We start from the raw sequence: 18856 nt of genomic DNA on the forward strand, positions 1-18856 counted from the left end.
TTAGCCATTATCTTTGAAAACTCATGGCAATCGGGGGAAGTCCTGGACGACTGGAAAAAGGCTAATGTAGTGCCCATCTTTAAAAAAGGGAAGAAAGAGGATCCTGGGAACTACAGGCCGGTCAGCCTCACCTCAGTCCCTGGAAAAATCATGGAGCAGGTCCTCAAGGAATCAATTCTGAAGCACTTAGAGGAGAGGAAAGTGATCAGGAACAGTCAGCAAGTTAAAGAAGTATGGGCTGGATGAATGTACTATAAGGTGGATAGAAAGTTGGCTAGATTGTCAGACAATGCATTACCAAGGCACTTTAGTGGTTGAAATCTGATAAAAACAAAGAGAGAGGTCAAATTTAGACCACATTTAAAATTATTTTTTTATTCAGTGGCTCTTTAACAAGGTTTTGTCTGATCTGGCATCAGACTTCACTGCCTCCTCAATTTCCCCAAGCTGGTTGACTCTTGTGTTTTTAAACAATTTAGCCTTTCAGCCCTTTCAGGGGTGTAGATAAAAAGTCTAACAAAACAAACCAGATATCCAGCAGCCTCATACTATGTCTTCCCCTGTTTGAGCAGAGTGTTCACTTTCAGGGACACACAATATTTTCATTCTTGCTGGTCCATAATTCCTCTTCTTACCCCTCCTGGGCTGAACAATCTATTGGCATATTGGTACAGGGGTCAAAGAAGGGGAATTTCCTTCCCCCCTTGCTGGAAGTCCCAGCCTAGACCATTCCTTGACTTTAGCAAAGCTTTTGATACGGTCTCCCACAGTATTCTTGCCAGCAAGTTAAAGAAGTATGGGCTGGATGAATGGACTATAAGGTGGATAGAAAGCTGGCTAGATTTTTGGGCTCAACGGGTAGTGATCAATGGCTCCATGTCTAGTTGGCAGCCGGTACCAAGTGGAGTGCCCCAAGGGTCGGTCCTGGGGCTGGTTTTGTTCAATATCTTCATAAATGATCTGGAGGATGGCATGGATTGCACCCTCAGCAAATTTGCAGGTGACACTAAACTGGGAGGAGAGGTAGATACACTGGAGGGTAGGGATAGGATACAGAGGGACCTAGACAAATTGGAGGATTGGGCCAAAAGAAATCTGATGAGGTTCAACAAGAGTCCTGCACTTAGGACGGAAGAATCCAATGCACCGCTACAGACTAGGGACTGAATGGGTCAGCAGCAGTTCTGCAGAAAAGGACCTAGGGGTTACAGTGGACGAGAAGCTGGATATGAGTCAGCAGTGTGCCCTTGTTGCCAAGAAGGCCAGTGGCATTTTGGGATGTATACTAGGGGCATTGCCAGTAGATCGAGGGGCATTGCCAGTGATCGTTCCCCTCTATTCAACACTGGTGAGGCCTCATCTGGAGTACTGTGTCCAGTTTTGGGCCCCACACTACAAGAAGGATGTGGAAAAATTGGAAAGAGTCCAGCGGAGGGCAACAAAAATGATTAGGGGACTGGAACACATGACTTATGAGGAGAGGCTGAGGGAACTGGGGATGTTTAGTCTACGGAAGAGAAGAATGAGGGGGGATTTGATAGCTGCTTTCAACTACCTGAAAGGGGGTTCCAAAGAGGATGGATCTAGACTGTTCTCAGTGGTAGCAGATGACAGAACAAGGAGTAATGGTCTCAAGTTGCAGTGGGGGAGATTTAGGTTGGATATTAGGAAAAACTTTTTCACTAGGATGGTGGTGAAATACTGGAATGCGTTACCTAGGGAGGTGGTGGAATCTCCTTCCTTAGAAGTTTTTAAGGTCAGGCTTGACAAAGCCCTGGCTGGGATGATTTAATTGGGGATCGGTCCTGATTTGAGCAGGGGGTTGGACTAGATGACCTCCTGAGGTCCCTTCCAACCCTGATATTCTATGATTCTATGATTCTCCCTTCCTGATGCTGGCCCTTCAGCATGGTTCCTGTCTGCTTCCTCTGCACAGTGGAGGAGCGAAAAGGGCAGGAAGCCAGGCCCCAGCAGCCAAGACCACCTGACTGCTGCAGGAAGCAGAAGGCTTCCTTGACTGTCACATTGTGAGTAACCCTCCCTGTCCTTTCCGCCATGCCCCAGCCACCGGGAATTCCAGACACCTCTGCCCCCATGCCAGCTGCCCTTCATTTTTGTTTTTTATTGATTTTTCACCCTTAAAGAAAAATTAAACAAACACCAATAAATTCCAGAGAAATTTAAGAAAAGAAATAAAAACGGAAAGCAAAGGGCTGTATTTGCATCCCAGCTGCAGGAAGTAAAGAAGTATAATATTAACTTGCCAGTTCATTCTCTTTAATTGTTTCTATATTTGTCCAAAAGAAAAAGTCAAGTAGCAATAAAAACAAAATGACAGTACAACTTTGAGAGATGAGGTGAGTGAGGTAATATCTTTTATTGGACCAACTTCTGTTGGTGAGAGAGAGAGACAAGCTTTTGAGGTACACAGAGCTCTTCTTCAGGTCTAGGAAATGTACTGAAAGGGTTACAGCTAAATACAAGATGGAACAGATTGTTTAGCATAAGCAGTTAACACATATTTCAAGGGACCATTCAAGGTAAAGTGGCCACTTGAAATGGTCCCTTGAAATATGTGTTCACTATTTATGCTAAACAAGCTGTTCCACCATGTATTTAGCTGTGAGATAGTAATAAAGAAGATCATATAAAGTATCATAACATCAGTCAATTGTCTGAGCTGTAACATAATAGATAAAGTAGCTCAACCATTATAAAGGTATCAGCTGGGTCTAGGAGTGGACTAGGTCTTTTAATAATGAATAAAAACCACTTTTAGTGTTATTGCATTGGAATAAAAATGACGGAGTTAGTCAAAGTAGTGCAGTTATAGTTTAGGGTGTGTGTGTCTGTGTCTGTGTCTGTGAGAGAGAGAGAGAAAGAGAGAGACCAGTTATAGCGGATGCATATAAGTCCATAGTACAAGTTACCACTGGGCATCAATTAACCTAGGTTCCAAGCAGATCACTCGATGTCACCCTGGGTATGAAAAGGAATCTAACCTTAACACATTATTTCCACAAAGGAAAGTATAAGCTGCTAAATCAACTCCACAGAGGCAGAAAGACTAAGTACACCATTCAGTCATTATGTTAACTTTATAATTTGATTGCTGAATGTGCTCATGCAATTTGTCTGAGCAATTATTGGTCTCAAATTGTTTTCTTTTTAGTTAACAATTTTAATTTGTATTATTGTTAACTCCTTGATTTGACTAACTTGATTTACATTGTAACCTCAATCTAATTTTCATATTGTTTAGAACTTTAGAGAAATATAATAAGTTCGTTACCTCGTAGTTGTTTATGGTCTTGAATAAAAGTAATGAAAACACATTGAATTGGTTTTCTCTGATCAAATGATAATGAGGTAAAAATAACCTTCATTAAAAGGGACTTGAATTAAACATTAATAAAACATTGACACAGGTCCTGAAAACCCAGTTACTACTATTAATTCCATTATTTCTTGTCTTACTTTTCATAGAATCATAGTATATTAGGGTTGGAAGAGACCTCAGGTCGTCATCTAGTCCAATCCCCTGCTCAAAGCAGGACCAACACCAACTAAATCATCCCAGCCAAGGCTTTGCTAACTAATGAAATTCCTCTTCCTCCTCATATAGAATCACATATCATAATCGTATCCCCTATAATCCAGATAGTACAATATATATTTAACTCCCTGAATTTAGCCTCAGAGCCTATCAATTTCAATGCAAATCTCTCACCATCCTAGTTGCTCTTCTGTGTACTCTCCACTTTCTCTATGTTCTCTCTGCAGCATCTTTTATAAAACTGTGCAAGAAAACTGACCAAATTTTAAGATCCTTCAACCAGAAGGATCTCAAAATACTTTACAGATCATCTGCAACGCTGACAGACCCTGCTCGTTGATGGGCAGGACTGAACCTGAGACCTCTGGAGCCTAGTGCAGGAACCTCTACTGCATGAGCTAAAAGCCAGAGGCCTCTTAGGTAAGGCTATAGAGCAGACTCATTAATTTCTAAGTGGTCTCGGGAAGTGTGTGGGTTATTTCTCCCACCAATGAAAAGAAATCCTCTCTAGAGGGAATTCTGCATCAGCTATACTACATAGCAGTGGAAAGAAAGAATAATTTACTCTATTGAAACTACAAGGGAAAGTAAGTAGACAGAATCAAATTAGTCAAAGACAACAGAATGAACAACACTGTTACTCTTACGAAAATGCTTTGGAATCTCCGGTGACCACAGCTGATCAGGATTAGATCTGGGTGAAAATTTTCTGTTTAAACTGTTTTTCACAAGAAAATATGGTTTTTGACTAAACAATTTTGTCACAAAAAAATCTGTTTTCCATGGAAATTTTTAACTTTTCATTGAAAAACTATTTTGTTTTGTTTTTTAGATGGAAACCCAATTCCTCCCCCCCCCCCATTTTTTTGCCACAAGGTTTGGGGTTATTAATTAAAGATTTGTTTGTTTGGTTTGGTCTAAATTTGCAGAGAAATAAAAAAAATTCCAATCAATTATAATCAGGAAGTTGGTTTTACATATCACCCATAAGGGGCTATCTCCAACAGCTGTCTCCCTAGCATCATGTTAAGGCATTGTTTCTCTACAAACCCAGGTTTCCCTCCACACACCTCTCCAGGTGAATGTCCTAATCACCAGGCTATAGAGTCATAGTCACTCTCTCTGTCTGGTTCAATGAATACTTAATTATTTCATACAAAGTGGAACAACTTAAACAGGAGATGTTAAGAAAGACCCACCACTACCATCACCTCCTCCTCCGCTATGTTTTGTGAATCTAGCCCTTAATTTACTTTGGTTTTATTAAAAGTACCCAAAGCAAAATGTTTAATTTCAGGTTTAATAAAATGTTTTGTTCAACTCAAACCAATTTTTTTTTAACTACCAGGGAACCGAAAAATCAGCATTTTGCCCAGTTCTAGTTAGAACAACACATTAAATGTCCTCTCAATGTCATTTCTAAAATCCTGAAGGCTTTCTTCCCCACCCCCTCTTGCTTAAGCAAAAGCCTCAGAGAGCCACCCTGAGTGCGCTGAGATCACAATAAATAGCTATATTTAATCTCATTGGTGCTGCAAGTTCAGATTTTCTGACCCTAACCACTGTATTGTTTTACAGGTCAAAACCCTGATGCCTTCTCCCATCATGCCCCTTCAATTCCCAGTGTGTTTAATTAGCTACAGGGCACAGAGCCCTAAGATCAAACTGCAGTACAGCCAAATAGCAGTATCTTCCATCAAAACTTGGGGACTGCTGCACAATGTGGGTAACATGCTGGGGTTTTTAATGAAAGACCACAGGCACAACTGCAATGCATGCCTAGGGTAGAATCAGTTTATACAGCAAAAGCTGGCACGATCTATTAAAATGACTGAACTTCTTAAATGATTTATATTTTAACACCATTGTTGCTTAGTCAAGAATCTAAAAGACCATTATTAAACACTGACAGTGCTATCAGATTTCTAGATTTTGTCCCCCCAAAGAATGGCATGCAGGAGTTTAAAGTATTCTCGAAGGGCTTGTGTTCACGGCTGACCTACTGCATTGATGCAGCTATGCCAATGTAGCACATCTGGTGAAGACGGGAGAGCTCTTGCCCATTGATGTAATTACTCCACCTCAGTGAAGTGTGGACACTCCTTTAAGTCAATGTAACTTACGTTGTTCAGAGGGTGGGTCTTTCGCACCCCTGAGCAACGTAAATTACATCGACTTAAGCAACAGTGTAGACAAGCCCTAAGACTTTTAAAAGATTTTACAGTTTGTTTATTTTTTAACAAAGCTTTGCAGAACCTAGGTGCATCTTTTCTGGCTATTTGTTATAACATAGTTCATTTCCCTTTTTATGATAAACCAGACTCAGAGTCCAAAATATTACTCATTATATTTATGAAGGTTACTTGTCTGTGCTACATCTCTTTATCATGTACAATCACTTCTCAGAGACTGAAGAGTCATTTTCCATTGATGTAAGTAAAGGAAACCACAAACCAAAAAAGGGCAGAATGGGAGGATCTGAGAAAATATGTATATTCCTGCTGAAAAAAGTCTTATTAATTGAAAAACAAACATACATATAGGAAAGATGTGAACAAACTGGAGACAGTCCAGGAGAGAATAAAAATGTTAAAAGATTCTGAAAACCTGACCTCTGAGGAAAGGGTTAAAAGAAATTTGCACGTTTAGTTTTGAGAAAAGGAGACTTATGGGGGAAACCTAATGACAGTCTTCTGATATGTCAAGGGTTATTATATAGACTAGACAACGGTGATCAATTGTTCTCCATGTCCACTGGAGGTAGGATAAGAAGTAATGGACTTAATCTCCAGCAAGGAAGATTTAGGTTAGATAGTAGGAAAAGCTTTCTACTATAGCGGTAGTTAAGCTCTGGACTAGACTTCTAAGAGAGGTTCTGGAATCTCTGTCATTGGAGGTTTTTAAAAACAGGTTGGACAAACACCTGTCAGAGGTGGTCTACTTTTACATGGTCCTGCCTCAGGGCAGGGGGGTAGGATTGATGACCTCTTGAGGCCCCCTTCCAGCCCTACATTTCTACGATTCCATGATATACAATAGTGAAATAGAACTAAATTCAAAGGAACTAATACACCAAATTACCTATATTTCATCACAGAGATGTGTACTGTACCTGTCCTGCTACCAATTACATCTACCACACACATGCAATTGCACAGTTGTCCATTTTGCAGACAAGAGCATAATGAGTGCTCAGCCTGCACTTTCTTGTGCAAATGTTATATACACACTGGATATATTATTTTTTGAAAATGTGGTCATAGGTGCCTAAGTTCAGATACCAGAATTTTAAAATATTGATGTTAGTTTGGTTAGAGAAGTTAATGGAGCAACATCCATTTATACCAGCTGAGAACCTAGCCCTGTGTTGCCAGATTTCTTGAACTGCCAGAGGCAGAGTATATTTCCTAAACCAGTCTAGCCAGAGCCCTTGTTCTGATCTGCAGTCGAAAGAAAGAAAGGAATTGATTGATCGAGTCTCAGAGCTTTTCCCACTCTCTGAAATCAGTCACTCCATGCCTTGTGTGATCATACACAGATTCATTTATAATATGTGGGAAAGGAAGAGTGAATTCCTCTCTCTCTTTTTGTAAACCTGCAGCCTGGAAATAAATGTTAAGGCACCATATTACAAAATATTAATAACAAAATAAATCAGAATGGGCCTTGCCAGCATGGGCACCACTTTCCACGCAGGAAAGGACACATCATTGTAATACGGCCTGGGTCCCCCTTCTAAAGTACCGCTGAAAGGCTTCCTTCCACTCTCCCACTTCCACAGTCATGGGCTGAAGTCTGAAATCTATGCAATGTGACAACAAAGGCCAGATCCCTCAAAGGAACAGCAGAATCCTCACTTTTAAAAAGGCAGTTATGAATGACCGGTATACCCTTTCCTTATCTACTTTTGAACAGTAATGATTCGTTCTAGGAGCAACTACAGGATGTCCATATTCACAGAAAACAAACCCACATATAGATATTGGCACAAGTCAGTATTGACAAAATACCCATTTTCTACAAATACAGAAGCTTAGAAGTAATTACTTGAACTATTTGTTACCACTTGAAGTAGCTAAATAAGAAACATGAACAGTACTCATTTGTTTAATTCAAAATCCCCACAATCAATAGTATGCTCAGTCATGGCTTTGCCACAAGCCCTTTGTAAGGAGCAGCACATAGCCGCACTGTCCCAGGAGCGGACCAGGACTCTGAAGGTCACAATCTAGTTCCTGGTTTCCCCTTCGCCTCAGGGGAAGTAATCTGCATCAGCCCTATGCTTGTACAGACTACTTCCCCTGGTATACTGCCAAGGTCTGACCACTCCCCGCCCATATACGTGGAAGGGAGAACAAGGCCTCTGTGGAAGTTCTTCCACACTCCTGTAGTGCTGGTTGTGCACCAGGGAGCAAGGGAGTTCCTTAAAGCCGCTTCATCATAGCCGGGATGTAGGGTTACCACCTGGCCGGAATTTGACCAGCCTGGTCGGATATTTTATGGATTTGCCAGTTGCCAGAAAAATAATTTAAATCGGCCAGTTTCTTTTTATGTGGGTCTAAAGATTTGCATTATTATCAGAATACACTGGGAATCTAATGTTAAAAATGTGTCAAGCTAAAGATGCTGCAGTGTTCCTAATTCCGTAGTTTAAGCGATAACAGATCAAAACTGTTGAAAATACAGCAGTCTGCCCACCCACCACCAAACCTTTGGACGGACGAGACGAATCGCCCAGGTGTTGAAGTGATCAAAAGTGTGCTTTGCATTATATGCAACCTCAGCTATTCCTGTTTAGAATTCTATGATGTTGCCGTTAAAAATAAGAAATTGCTGGAAAAGGCAAAATCAAACGGCAAATACAAGAAATAGACTCAATGGATTTTCTTTATGTATAAAGTTCCAAAACATTCACATTCAAGTATATATTTAAAATATAGAATCAAGTCAGTTTAGGAAAAAATAATCTCAATGAAGATGGACACAAACAAAGCAGCTTGGGGAAAAAGGACAAAGGTGAGACAATGATGGTATCAGTCTTACCTCTATGTGTTCTCTTTCTAGATCAGTGGTGGGCAACATGTGGCTCGCGGGCCGCACACAGCCCTTCAGAGTAATCCACTAGAGGGCCACGAGACAGTGTTTACATTGACCGTTCACAGGCATGGCCGCCAGCAGCTCCCAGTGGCCGCAATTCGCCATTCTCAGCCAATGGGAGTTGCAGGAAGCAGCGGACAACATGTCCCTGCAGCTCGCACCACTTCTAGCCTGCTTAAAAATGAACAAGAGTTATTACCCTTGGATGGCCCATGTGAAATAAGTTGGGCTCAGTCCAGTGCCTTTAGCTGAGGTATCTATATACCATGTTTTCATCCTGGGAGCTGCTCAGCATCCTCAGCGCCCATCGACTTAATCATGCTGTCTGAGCAGAGAGGTCAAGGCTTGAATGGCATTAAGACTGAATGACCCCCAACCTACAGAGCTATTTCCAAAAAAACACTGAGGACCATTAGCAGGACCGAGAGGAAACACTTGCACTATCTCTATCTATTATATAGAGTGATAAAAAACTTCAGTCTCTAAGGCTAGCAGTACCAAAAAAAATCTGCTATTTTCTTTTTAATTTTCTCTGCTTTGTCAAAGTTTGTTTGTACATACCCTGGGTAAGAATACAGCTGAGGACTCACAGAGGTACACAGTCATCAAAACCATTAAGTTAATTTAGTAACAGAATGAAGAAGATAATGGCCAGAGAAGAAAATGATTTACTAAAAACACTCAAGACATCTCATGAAAACCCCACTTCCCCTTAGGACACAGATGGCTGAAGGAGGGAATATGGTTGAAACAGGTACAAACACAACTCAAACGCCTGAGATTTTTGGACCTCAAGGATGATCCACTTCCCAGATTCAATGCCTTTATGAAGGCCTTAGTTATATAAAACTGCATGTCACCAGAGGCCCACATCCAGCTGTCAGAAAAGATGTGGGATTAATAAAAGTATGGAAAATGAAAAATAGCTTGTGCAGAGGGGATTTTTATTTAGCAAGTCTAAAATGGCAAAGTTCAGCAGACAGTAAAAGGAAAAAATAAAATGTTTCCCTTTCCTTCTTACTCAGAATTATATTTGATTTGAGGCTTGTTTGGTGCAGTCTTTTCTATCCTATAATTTTGGTTTGCCTTTAAACTATTTATGGCACACTAAAATTCTCTTCAAACTGTATGAAGCCAATAATCCAACCTCACCAAAATCTTTAAAATGTCATTTATGATTCATGTGTGTGTCTTGAGAACCCAGGCCATGCAGTGCAGCTCAAGTGGTCAAGGAAACAGGGGGAAAGAAGTATTATTGTCACCTTCCTCCTATTCAGTAGGTTTTAAATTTCCCAAATACTTTGTCACACTGAATCACAGTAAGCTGATCCCTGCATGATTTGTGATGAAAAACCAATTATTTCCAAAAGCGGCAGCAAGGTGGAAAGTAGAGACAGAATGTGGAAATTACACATGAACATTTCAGTCAAAGCCAGGACCAACAAGGTATGTATGAAGTAGGCAGAGTAACTCATCAAAGCCTAAAAATGCTTCCAAACAATATTTTAAAAGTTTCTTGGCCAAATCTTGAAAATCAACATATAGCACAAGTACCTGGGCTGTGAAGCACGATGCTGTACAAGTGCTGGGGAGAAAAGACCCTTCTCTCAGGCCATGTAGCCACTCCATGGCCGCCGCCACCGCCGCCGCCACTGCTGCAAATTTTCGCAGCTTCAGTAGCTCCCATTGCTCGTACGCTCATGTTCATGGAAGACAATGGCTGATCAGGCAACTTAGAGATGGATCCACTGGTCTGGGCCTTACTCCTCCCTCCCTTGTTACCAAACCTCTCCATATTAGAGCACTCAAGGAAACCACTTGGAATCTCTGTGTCCTACTTCCAACATGGTGTCCCCAAATCCAACCCCCTTCACCCTCAGTGTACAAATGCACCTATTCTGTTGTGCTTGGGGATCTCACTATCTGGAGGCAGGGTGGGTGGGCAGGATTATTTGTTCCTTTATGGGGAAAAATCTTTGAGTACACAATGCATAGTCAACCTGTGGAACTCCTTGCCACAGAATGTTGTGAAGGCCAAGACTATAACAGGGTTCAAAAAGAAAGTAGATAAATTAATGGAGGATAGGTCCATCAATGGCTATTAGCCAGGATGGGTAAGAAATGGTGTCCCTAGCCTCTGTTTGTCAGAAGCTGGGAATGGACAACAGGGGATGGATCACTTGATGATTACCTGTTCTGTTCATTCCCTCTGGGGCACCCGGCATTGGCTGCTGTCGGAAGACAGGATACTGGGCTAGATGGACCTTTGGTCTGACTTAGTATGGCCGCTCTTATGTAATACAGCTGGTCAAAAATGGGGCTTTTATCTGTGGAAAATTTTGATTTTCAGTGGTAATTTGAAAACTGAAAAATTTCAGCTGAAAACCAAAACAGATCATCCGAACATCAAAATATTTTGAGTTGGAAATGCTGCTGTAGTGCCTCATGGGAACTTTAGTTCCAGTGCCTCAAGCTCCCATTCTCTTCTGTAGGCTGGGCTCCCACGTTGGATTATGTCTCCCATGCTGCACAAAAGTCAACCCCCTTAAAGAGTTGTGGTGGTGCAGTATGGGAGACGCAGTGTGGCCAGGGAGCCCATCCCATGAAGGAGAATAGTGACATGAAGGAACTGAACTTCAATTCACATGAGGCATTGTGGCAGCATTTCCAAATCAAAATATTACAATTTTCAGATAAAATAGCTCATTTTTCGGGCATCTGCGTTTTCAATGAAAATTTGAATTTTTTGTTGTTGCAAACAGACCCCTTTTACAAAAAATATTTATTTAGTCAAAAACACAACAAGCTTGGCAGAGAAAATTTTCTACCAGTCTTATATGAGCAATTAAAAATACATAATAGTCCCAGTTATTCAGAGATATATAACCTTAGGTTCCATTTCTGTGGGGATGAGGGGCTATTCCTCACTTTAATTTAAAACTTGAGAGGCAGATGGTTTGGATAAAATAAGAAGTTAGTCCTATCCTCCCCCTATACCTTCACCAAATCTTCACCAGTATTTTAACTGAACTAAAACCAAACTATTTTAAGATATGAATAAATTGGCACAGTGAGAGTGGTGTCAGGGGCTAGACATCCCAAGTATAACCCCATCTGAGGCACATACTTGAGCAGCTGACCCATTTCACCACTCACACCATCACAGCTACACTATTTTTAGTGTGCTAACTTGATCAGAGCTAGTGTGCGTATACCTCCTCAAGCTGGGAATTACATCTCCAGCTCCAAGTGTAGATGTACATTGAAACATTTTGACTGACCCAATCTAATGTGTTTTCTTTTTTTTCATATTATGGGCCTGTGATTTATTTTATTTATTTATTTATTTATTTTTTAGATTTCAATTTTTCATCCCATTTGGGATGGGCAAAAATTCAAAATCTCAAAAATTCTCATAGGGCAAGAAAATTGTTTCTCACCCACCTCCAGGCACAACTTTGTTTTCTGACATGCAGAGAATACATTCATGGAATACACTAGTCTTTAAAGAGCTATTTTTCAAAATGTGGATGATGGAGTAGGTTTCGCCTGAGCTCATGTGAGATCTGTTGAAAATGGACTCGATCTGAAAGACCACAAAGATGTTTGATGTTCTTTAGCATGTTCTTCAGCAAAAGCATTGTGAGAACAGTCATTGCTCTTGTGAGTTTTCCTTTCCAACAGACCACATGAAACAAGCTATGCTTTGTCCATGTGGAACAAGCTGTGTCTTGTCACAGTGTATCCAGACAGCAAGCCCTATTAGTGGGAAATAAACATCCAGAAGAGAGGAATGGGGTTGGAGGGGTGGAAGGGCAAGCGGATGAGAAGCAAACAGAGAAAGAGGAGGTGAAAATCGAGAAGAAAGTGGAAAGGAGAAACAGAACAAGCAGAGAAGGAAAACAAAGGCAAGGATGGAAATAGAGAGGCAAAAGCTAAAAGACCAAGATACAGAAATAAATATACAAAAGAAAAAGAGAAAAGAAGATGAAAATGTAAAATTAGAAATCAAGTAAACAGATTAAAAAGAGAGAAAAAGGAGGAAAAAGGAATTGATACAACAAAGAAATCAAAAGAAAAAAGATGCAAATTAATAGATATATAAGAGGGGGAAAGGTACAGGAGAAAGACATGTAGAAGTCAGAGCACTAGAAGCACAAACACGAGAAAGAGAAACATAACAAAGGTCACTGTATATATTTTATGTAACTTTATTCACAGGAAAGAGACCATTTTAAAATCATTTCTCCTTCTGGTGTTTTGTGGCCAATGTATTCGATGTGGTTTGTGACTTCAAACCAGAATTTTGGGCCGTTGGAGCAAGAGAACAGAGGTGTAGATAAAACAGATTATATCCAACTAGCATGGCCCCTGCACCAGAATTACATTCATATTCGTGAAGCGTTCCATTTAAAAAAAAGAAAGAAACAGAAGAAAAATCCAACAAGGAGTCCACAGAGTATGGAAAAGGTGACAGAGGAAGTCTGGTGGAGCAGAGAATTTAATACAGGGCAGCTCCTTGGCCAGCTCCCTACCTGGGGTTTGTGCACCGAAGTAGTGATGGCCTTCTACCTTTCTCCCTCTGGGGTCTCAGATGGAGGGATGGGTCTCCCCTCTGGTGTTACTAATGGGTCATCAGTTTGGGCACCACCAATTTAAAATCCCGGAAGTATCTTTGGATGGATGAGTGCATGATAAGCAGTTATCCCTGCTTTTATCGATATTTCTACCAGTCAGCACACATAGCAATTTACTCAAAGGGAGGTGATCTACTAACTCTCCTGATAATATGGGGTATGTTCAGCCAATCAGAAAACCGGAACCAATACCACGTGACCAATCAGAACCAACCAAAGGCAGCTCAAAATTACAAAAAAGATATGTGAAAAATGGTCACACAGATTTTGCAGTCATCTTAACTGAAAAAACAAGGGGTGACTTTGGCATTGTCTCTTAGAAAATGTGGCAGTTCAGCAGAACAAATGGAGAGAGATACACAGTATCATAAAACTAACGATGTTGCCCACCCTGGGGCATATTTTATATACACACACACACACACACACACACACACACACACACACACACACACACACACACACAGACTTTAAAAAAAAACACAAAGTATTTGCATCTTTAAAAGCACTATGGGGTCTCACTCCTCACCAGGTTAAGTCCAAGACAGTGGTCCAAAGTAGTGTGCTGTGGAGCTTTAAGAGTCCTGTGATGTGAAATCTCCCAAGAGCCATGAATGTTACTGCAACATGTAGGCAGGAAAGGGTGAGGTAAGGGTGGTATGACCTTTAACTTTGATTCTGTTGCTTATGTGGATTTAGGTCGTTATATTACATTAGAAAAGTAGCAATAATCTGTTACATTAGTATTTTAAAAACACTTTTAAAAGAAAGAAATAGGGGGAAATCATTAGAGGTTAGCACAATGAACAATACTGTAATGGTTATTCTGGGATTTACTTATTATAGCTGTGAAGTTGTTATATCCTACTTTGAATCAACGCATCTCAAGTTGTGTGGTATAGTCAATTTCTGTGTATTTATGATACCGTAATAGTTCTCCATGCTGGCATAGGCCAGGTTATTGAACTCCCTTACATTGGTGAGCAGTCAGTCTCTCTCTCTCTCTCTCTCTCTCTCTCTCTCTCTCTCTCACATACACACACACAACTAGGTTCACTGATTTGAGTGGGGTCATTGGTTGAGAAACAATTCATCTGGCACTGAGAAAATAAGTGGAGAGCCTCTCCTGTCTGGGAAGAGGGCTGTCTTTTCACAGATATAGGTCTGGAGTTCAAATTGCAATTCACTTCTTGAAATCTTTGGTGGGTGTGTATATATGGTAGGTCAGAACTCTCTATTCAGGCAGAACTCCCACTGGTTAGAAATGCACACAACTAGCCAGATTCTGTCCTAATTTACACCTGTGCAACACAAAGACTGCATAGTAAACTCACTGGCACTTTTGCTGCAAGATTTTTCCTATACATATTAAGCCACAGCTTTTCTAAATTAAAACATTTATGTGTATATCTCCCTGAAAAAAGAGTTAATAACAGTGAGCTACTGGTAAAATACATCCTAAACTAAAGAGGCACTGTACAAGGTTTCTCTGTAATAAAGGAAGCTGTTGTTATCTACAGACATAGCAGAGCTGCATTAAATGGCATCATCCAGTCCAGTAGTTCTCAAAGCCGGTCTGCCGCTTGTTCAGGGAAAGCCCCTGGGGCGCCGGACTGGGTTGTTTATCTGCTGAGTCCGCAGGTTCAGCCGATCGCGGCTCCCACTGGCTGTGGTTTGCTGCTTCAGGCCAATGGGCACTGCAGGGAAGCGGCGCAGGCCGAGGGATGTGCTGGCCTCCCTTCCCGCAGCCCCCATTGGCCTGGAGCGGCAAACCAGGCCAATGGCCTGAGGACATGGCAGGTAAACAAACCGGTCCGGCGCGCCAGGGGCTTTCCCTGAACAAACGGTGGATCAGCTTTGAGAACCACTGATCCAGTGCATACAGATCATAGATAATGCATATGTACTTTATGTGAAGTGTAAGGATAATTTCCTTGCTTGTTTTACATGTGAGAGATGAAATTACAACTGCTCTGTGGAGATTATGCAATATACTTGTGATGGAATGGATAGCCTAGAATAAAATCAGAAATCAGATAGAAAGTCTTGACATGTTTAATGTGGTGTTCACATGTGAAATATTTGCAATAAAAGACACAAGCCTTCTGCCTTTAGGTTTCATTCCAAAGTGAAAAGTCAGACCAGGTGCCTCAAAATGTTTGCTAAGGTCCTTGTTGAGGGTCACAGGGACTGAGATATGACTGGGTATGGAAATTATGTGAAATGCTTAGTTTCAGTATGAAACCAGCTGAAACTCTTTGACTTTGACTGCAAGAATAAAGCCATTTGAACTAGTTAGTAAATCGAGCTTGTAAACACAATTCTCTCACTCTCAAATTAATTAAACAAGCAGCCCTGTTTCACTTAGCATAAAGGTTTGTATTTTCTTGCACAAAAGAGAAAACAGAGTCACATGGTCTGTTATTTGGAAAAATGCTGCTATGTAGCACCTTTGCCCAGCTTAAAAAAAGGCATTAATATACTTTTGGATTCTGTTAACCCCTTAATCAGTCAACATTTTTGGAAAGTTCAGAAGACATGGGGGTGACAAAGCTAGGAGGCGGGCAAAGGGGCATGGCAGGTATGTTGGGGTGTGGGAACATGGTTGCAGTCAGTCAGAGGGGCTGATCAGTAAGGCTGAGAGCCGAACAGGGAAAGCTGGCACAGTGTGTGGAGTGAGAGTACTGTGTAGCTGGAGGACAGTGGAGAGAGAGCAGAGCCGGAGCAGCTGGGCAGCAGCTGTAGGCGTACACTTAGGGAAAAGGCAAATAGGCAGGGTGGACAAAAGGCACAGTAGGGATATAGCATGCTAGCTGTGGAGGGAAGCAGGAGAAGCAGGGAGAGGGTTAGGTTATGGTACTTGAGCAGGAGGAATGCCATCTGCAACATAGTGCAGTGGCAGCCAGCTGGCAGGGTTTCTGAGGAGAAGCTTATACAGCGTGCTTCTGGCTAATTAGAGAAGACCTGTGTGCCAGCTGGTGGAGCTGCCAAGGAAGAAGAAGCTGACAATGTGTGGGTGCGGGAGAAGCTAAAAGCCAGCCAGCCAGGCAGGAGTGGCTGTCTTTGGCAGATCACAAAGTTTCAGTAGTCCAGAAGCACTGAAACCCTTTAAGCTAAGAACGGCTCTGGCATACCACAACAGTGGTGCGTTACACTGGAGGGGAATTACAATGGGGCTCTGTGCTGGCATCTGCCTGTGGATCTGATTGTAGGATAATTACCTGAGTCCAGAATCCATTTTACATATCCATACGCCATTTTACAAAGCCCCAGTTACATAGAATCCTGAATGTCCTGGTTATGGAGTCAGTCTAATGTTTTTTATATCACATTCATCACAATTATATAAGAACCAAAATGCGCCCAAAGATTTTCAAGGCCCAGTGTAAAACAGACTCAATTTATAAATGTGTTTATATGCTATTTTTCTTTCCTACCCATGACTGGAAGGGTTGCTCAAGCCAAAAGCTATCACAGCGTTATGAAAGTTAATGGTATCAGCAATTATTTGAGCCTCTGGTTAACGAAAATCACAGCTGACATTGAATGACAATTTATACTGACTTTAATCTATGCAGTTTGTGGCAGTCCAGTGCAAACAGAAAAAAAATATATTTGTACCTGCTTTGTAAATCATTAAGATGCAATCTCCCTACATAATGGGTGGCTGACGAGACGGTGATGACTCTAGCATTGTGAGTGCAAGTTCCTGATTGCTTCAGTGTTTCCAAGAGAAGGTTAGTCAACAGGAAATGTCCCAAGTAGTTCAACCCAAAGTGCTCCTCAAATCCATCCTCTGTTTTCCTTTCAGGGACCAGCATCACCCCTGCTAAGGAAGAAAGTGCAGAAAAAGTGTGATGACTTCAGAGACTGAATGAGGATTCCTGACACAAAAGCAACACAAGATTCCTGCTACACATCTTAAACACAACTTTCAGCATGATGGATGATTGGTGATTGCATGTGAACTGTAAAACTGACAATGATGGACTCCCCTGGAGAAAAATGACAAACTCCAGGCCTCAGTTTACCGATCTAGAAAATGGATAGAATCATCCCTCCCTTCCTCTGGCACTGTAAGGATTAATTAGTTAATTTTTGTAAGGTGTTTTGAAAATGATGGGTTCAATTTAACCTTTGGGTTTGCACCAGCTCTCAACACTGTGGGCCCCTGGCAGTGGTAAGTTCATCTGGAGTGGGAATGCAGAAATGCAAAAAGCTCCCTGCCACCCTACCAGTGAGCAGGGCCAGGCTAATCAGCAGATGTGCTCTTCCAGGCAACTTTTCTATTGAATTCTGGCTGGAGTTTAAAAAGCTACCCTCCCCCAGGGGCAAACCCCCATCCCCACAGCTGTCTCCATGTGCGGGGAGGGGGAACTGGAGCAGAAATAAATCTACCCTGATAAGTATTAACAAAACAGTGTATACACACACACAGTTTTATTAGGACTCATTAGGGAAATACATACTGTGTATATCTCTATATACAATTTTCAAACTTGGGTGCCTAAAGTTAGGCTATTAAATCTGTAGTTAGGCCCCTAAATCCGTAGTTAGGCCCCTATATAACAGTGGTCTAATTTTCAAGCAGCTGCAGCTCTTATTAACTTCTCTGGAAACAGGTTGTTCAATACCTTGGAAAATCAGCCAAAGCTTCCATTTAAGTGTCTAATTATGGATTTAGGAGCATAACTTGAAGCACCCAACTTCGAAAATGCTACATGTATCAGGATGATATGGAAGGGGTATGTATAAAAACAAGAAAAAAAATGAATTAAAAAGTTATGAAATACATTTCATTTTTTTAAAATTGCTGCACAACTGGATTGAGAGAATCAGAGATGCATATTGTTCATGTGGTTAATAATTTTGAAGGTTTTCTGCTTTTTCTCTGAAACACTAAGTACCATATGATGGGAAGTTTAACTGTGCTCTCTGACATGGAAGAATATAAGCTTCCTCCCAGTGATGCTTCACATTTCCATTATAAAGCCTTTCACCAAAAGTCAGACGGATGATGGCATACGAACATCCCAATTTGACTTGCTCCTACTGTGCTTTAATATCACTGCTTCCTTTTTGGGGTCCACTTGCCAAACAATGTCATGCTACAGAGTGCTTGGAAAGAATGGAGTACTTTTTTTGTTTGTATGGCAAGCTCCTGTAGCAATTTTTTCTAATACATATGTAATTCCTACTCCTTAATGGGCATATACACTGAAAAATAGATGGCGGTGTGTGATGGTCTGGAATAGGGCATGTGCATTCAGTAAGAGCAGAGATAAATAACTGTACCATTTCTATGTACAGCTCTTTTATACAGTTAGGAAGAGAGAGAGGAGGAGGAAGGGGAGTAGAACGATGGTGGAAGAAAAAAGAAAGAAAGGGAAAATGTAGGGGAGAGGAAAGCAGAGGTGAGGAAGCAAGAGAAAGGTGGAAAGGGGAGTAGAGGGAAGGAATCAAAGAAGACAGAGCATGGGTAGGGGGGAAGAAAAAAGTGGAAGGAGTGAGTATCTCAGAAGCAATGTAACATGCTACTATATGGAAGACGTAGGCTGAACCTCAG

At 41.3% G+C, this 18856-nt stretch overlaps 1 protein-coding gene across 2 annotated transcripts in view; it reads right to left on the reverse strand.

The window, feature by feature from the left end:
• The window catches only part of DHRSX (dehydrogenase/reductase X-linked), a 224544-nt gene that overhangs the window by 38965 nt on the left and 166723 nt on the right, over window positions 1-18856 (reverse strand). For both annotated transcript variants that reach the window (XM_073354095.1, XM_073354104.1), the window contains one exon: window positions 16912-17119. In XM_073354095.1, coding sequence (XP_073210196.1) covers window positions 16912-17119 — 208 coding nt within the window. The remainder of the gene's footprint in view (window positions 1-16911; window positions 17120-18856) is intronic.

The sequence above is a fragment of the Lepidochelys kempii genome, chromosome 1, assembly GCF_965140265.1.
Source record: "Lepidochelys kempii isolate rLepKem1 chromosome 1, rLepKem1.hap2, whole genome shotgun sequence".
Classification (NCBI taxonomy): Eukaryota; Metazoa; Chordata; order Testudines; family Cheloniidae; genus Lepidochelys; species Lepidochelys kempii.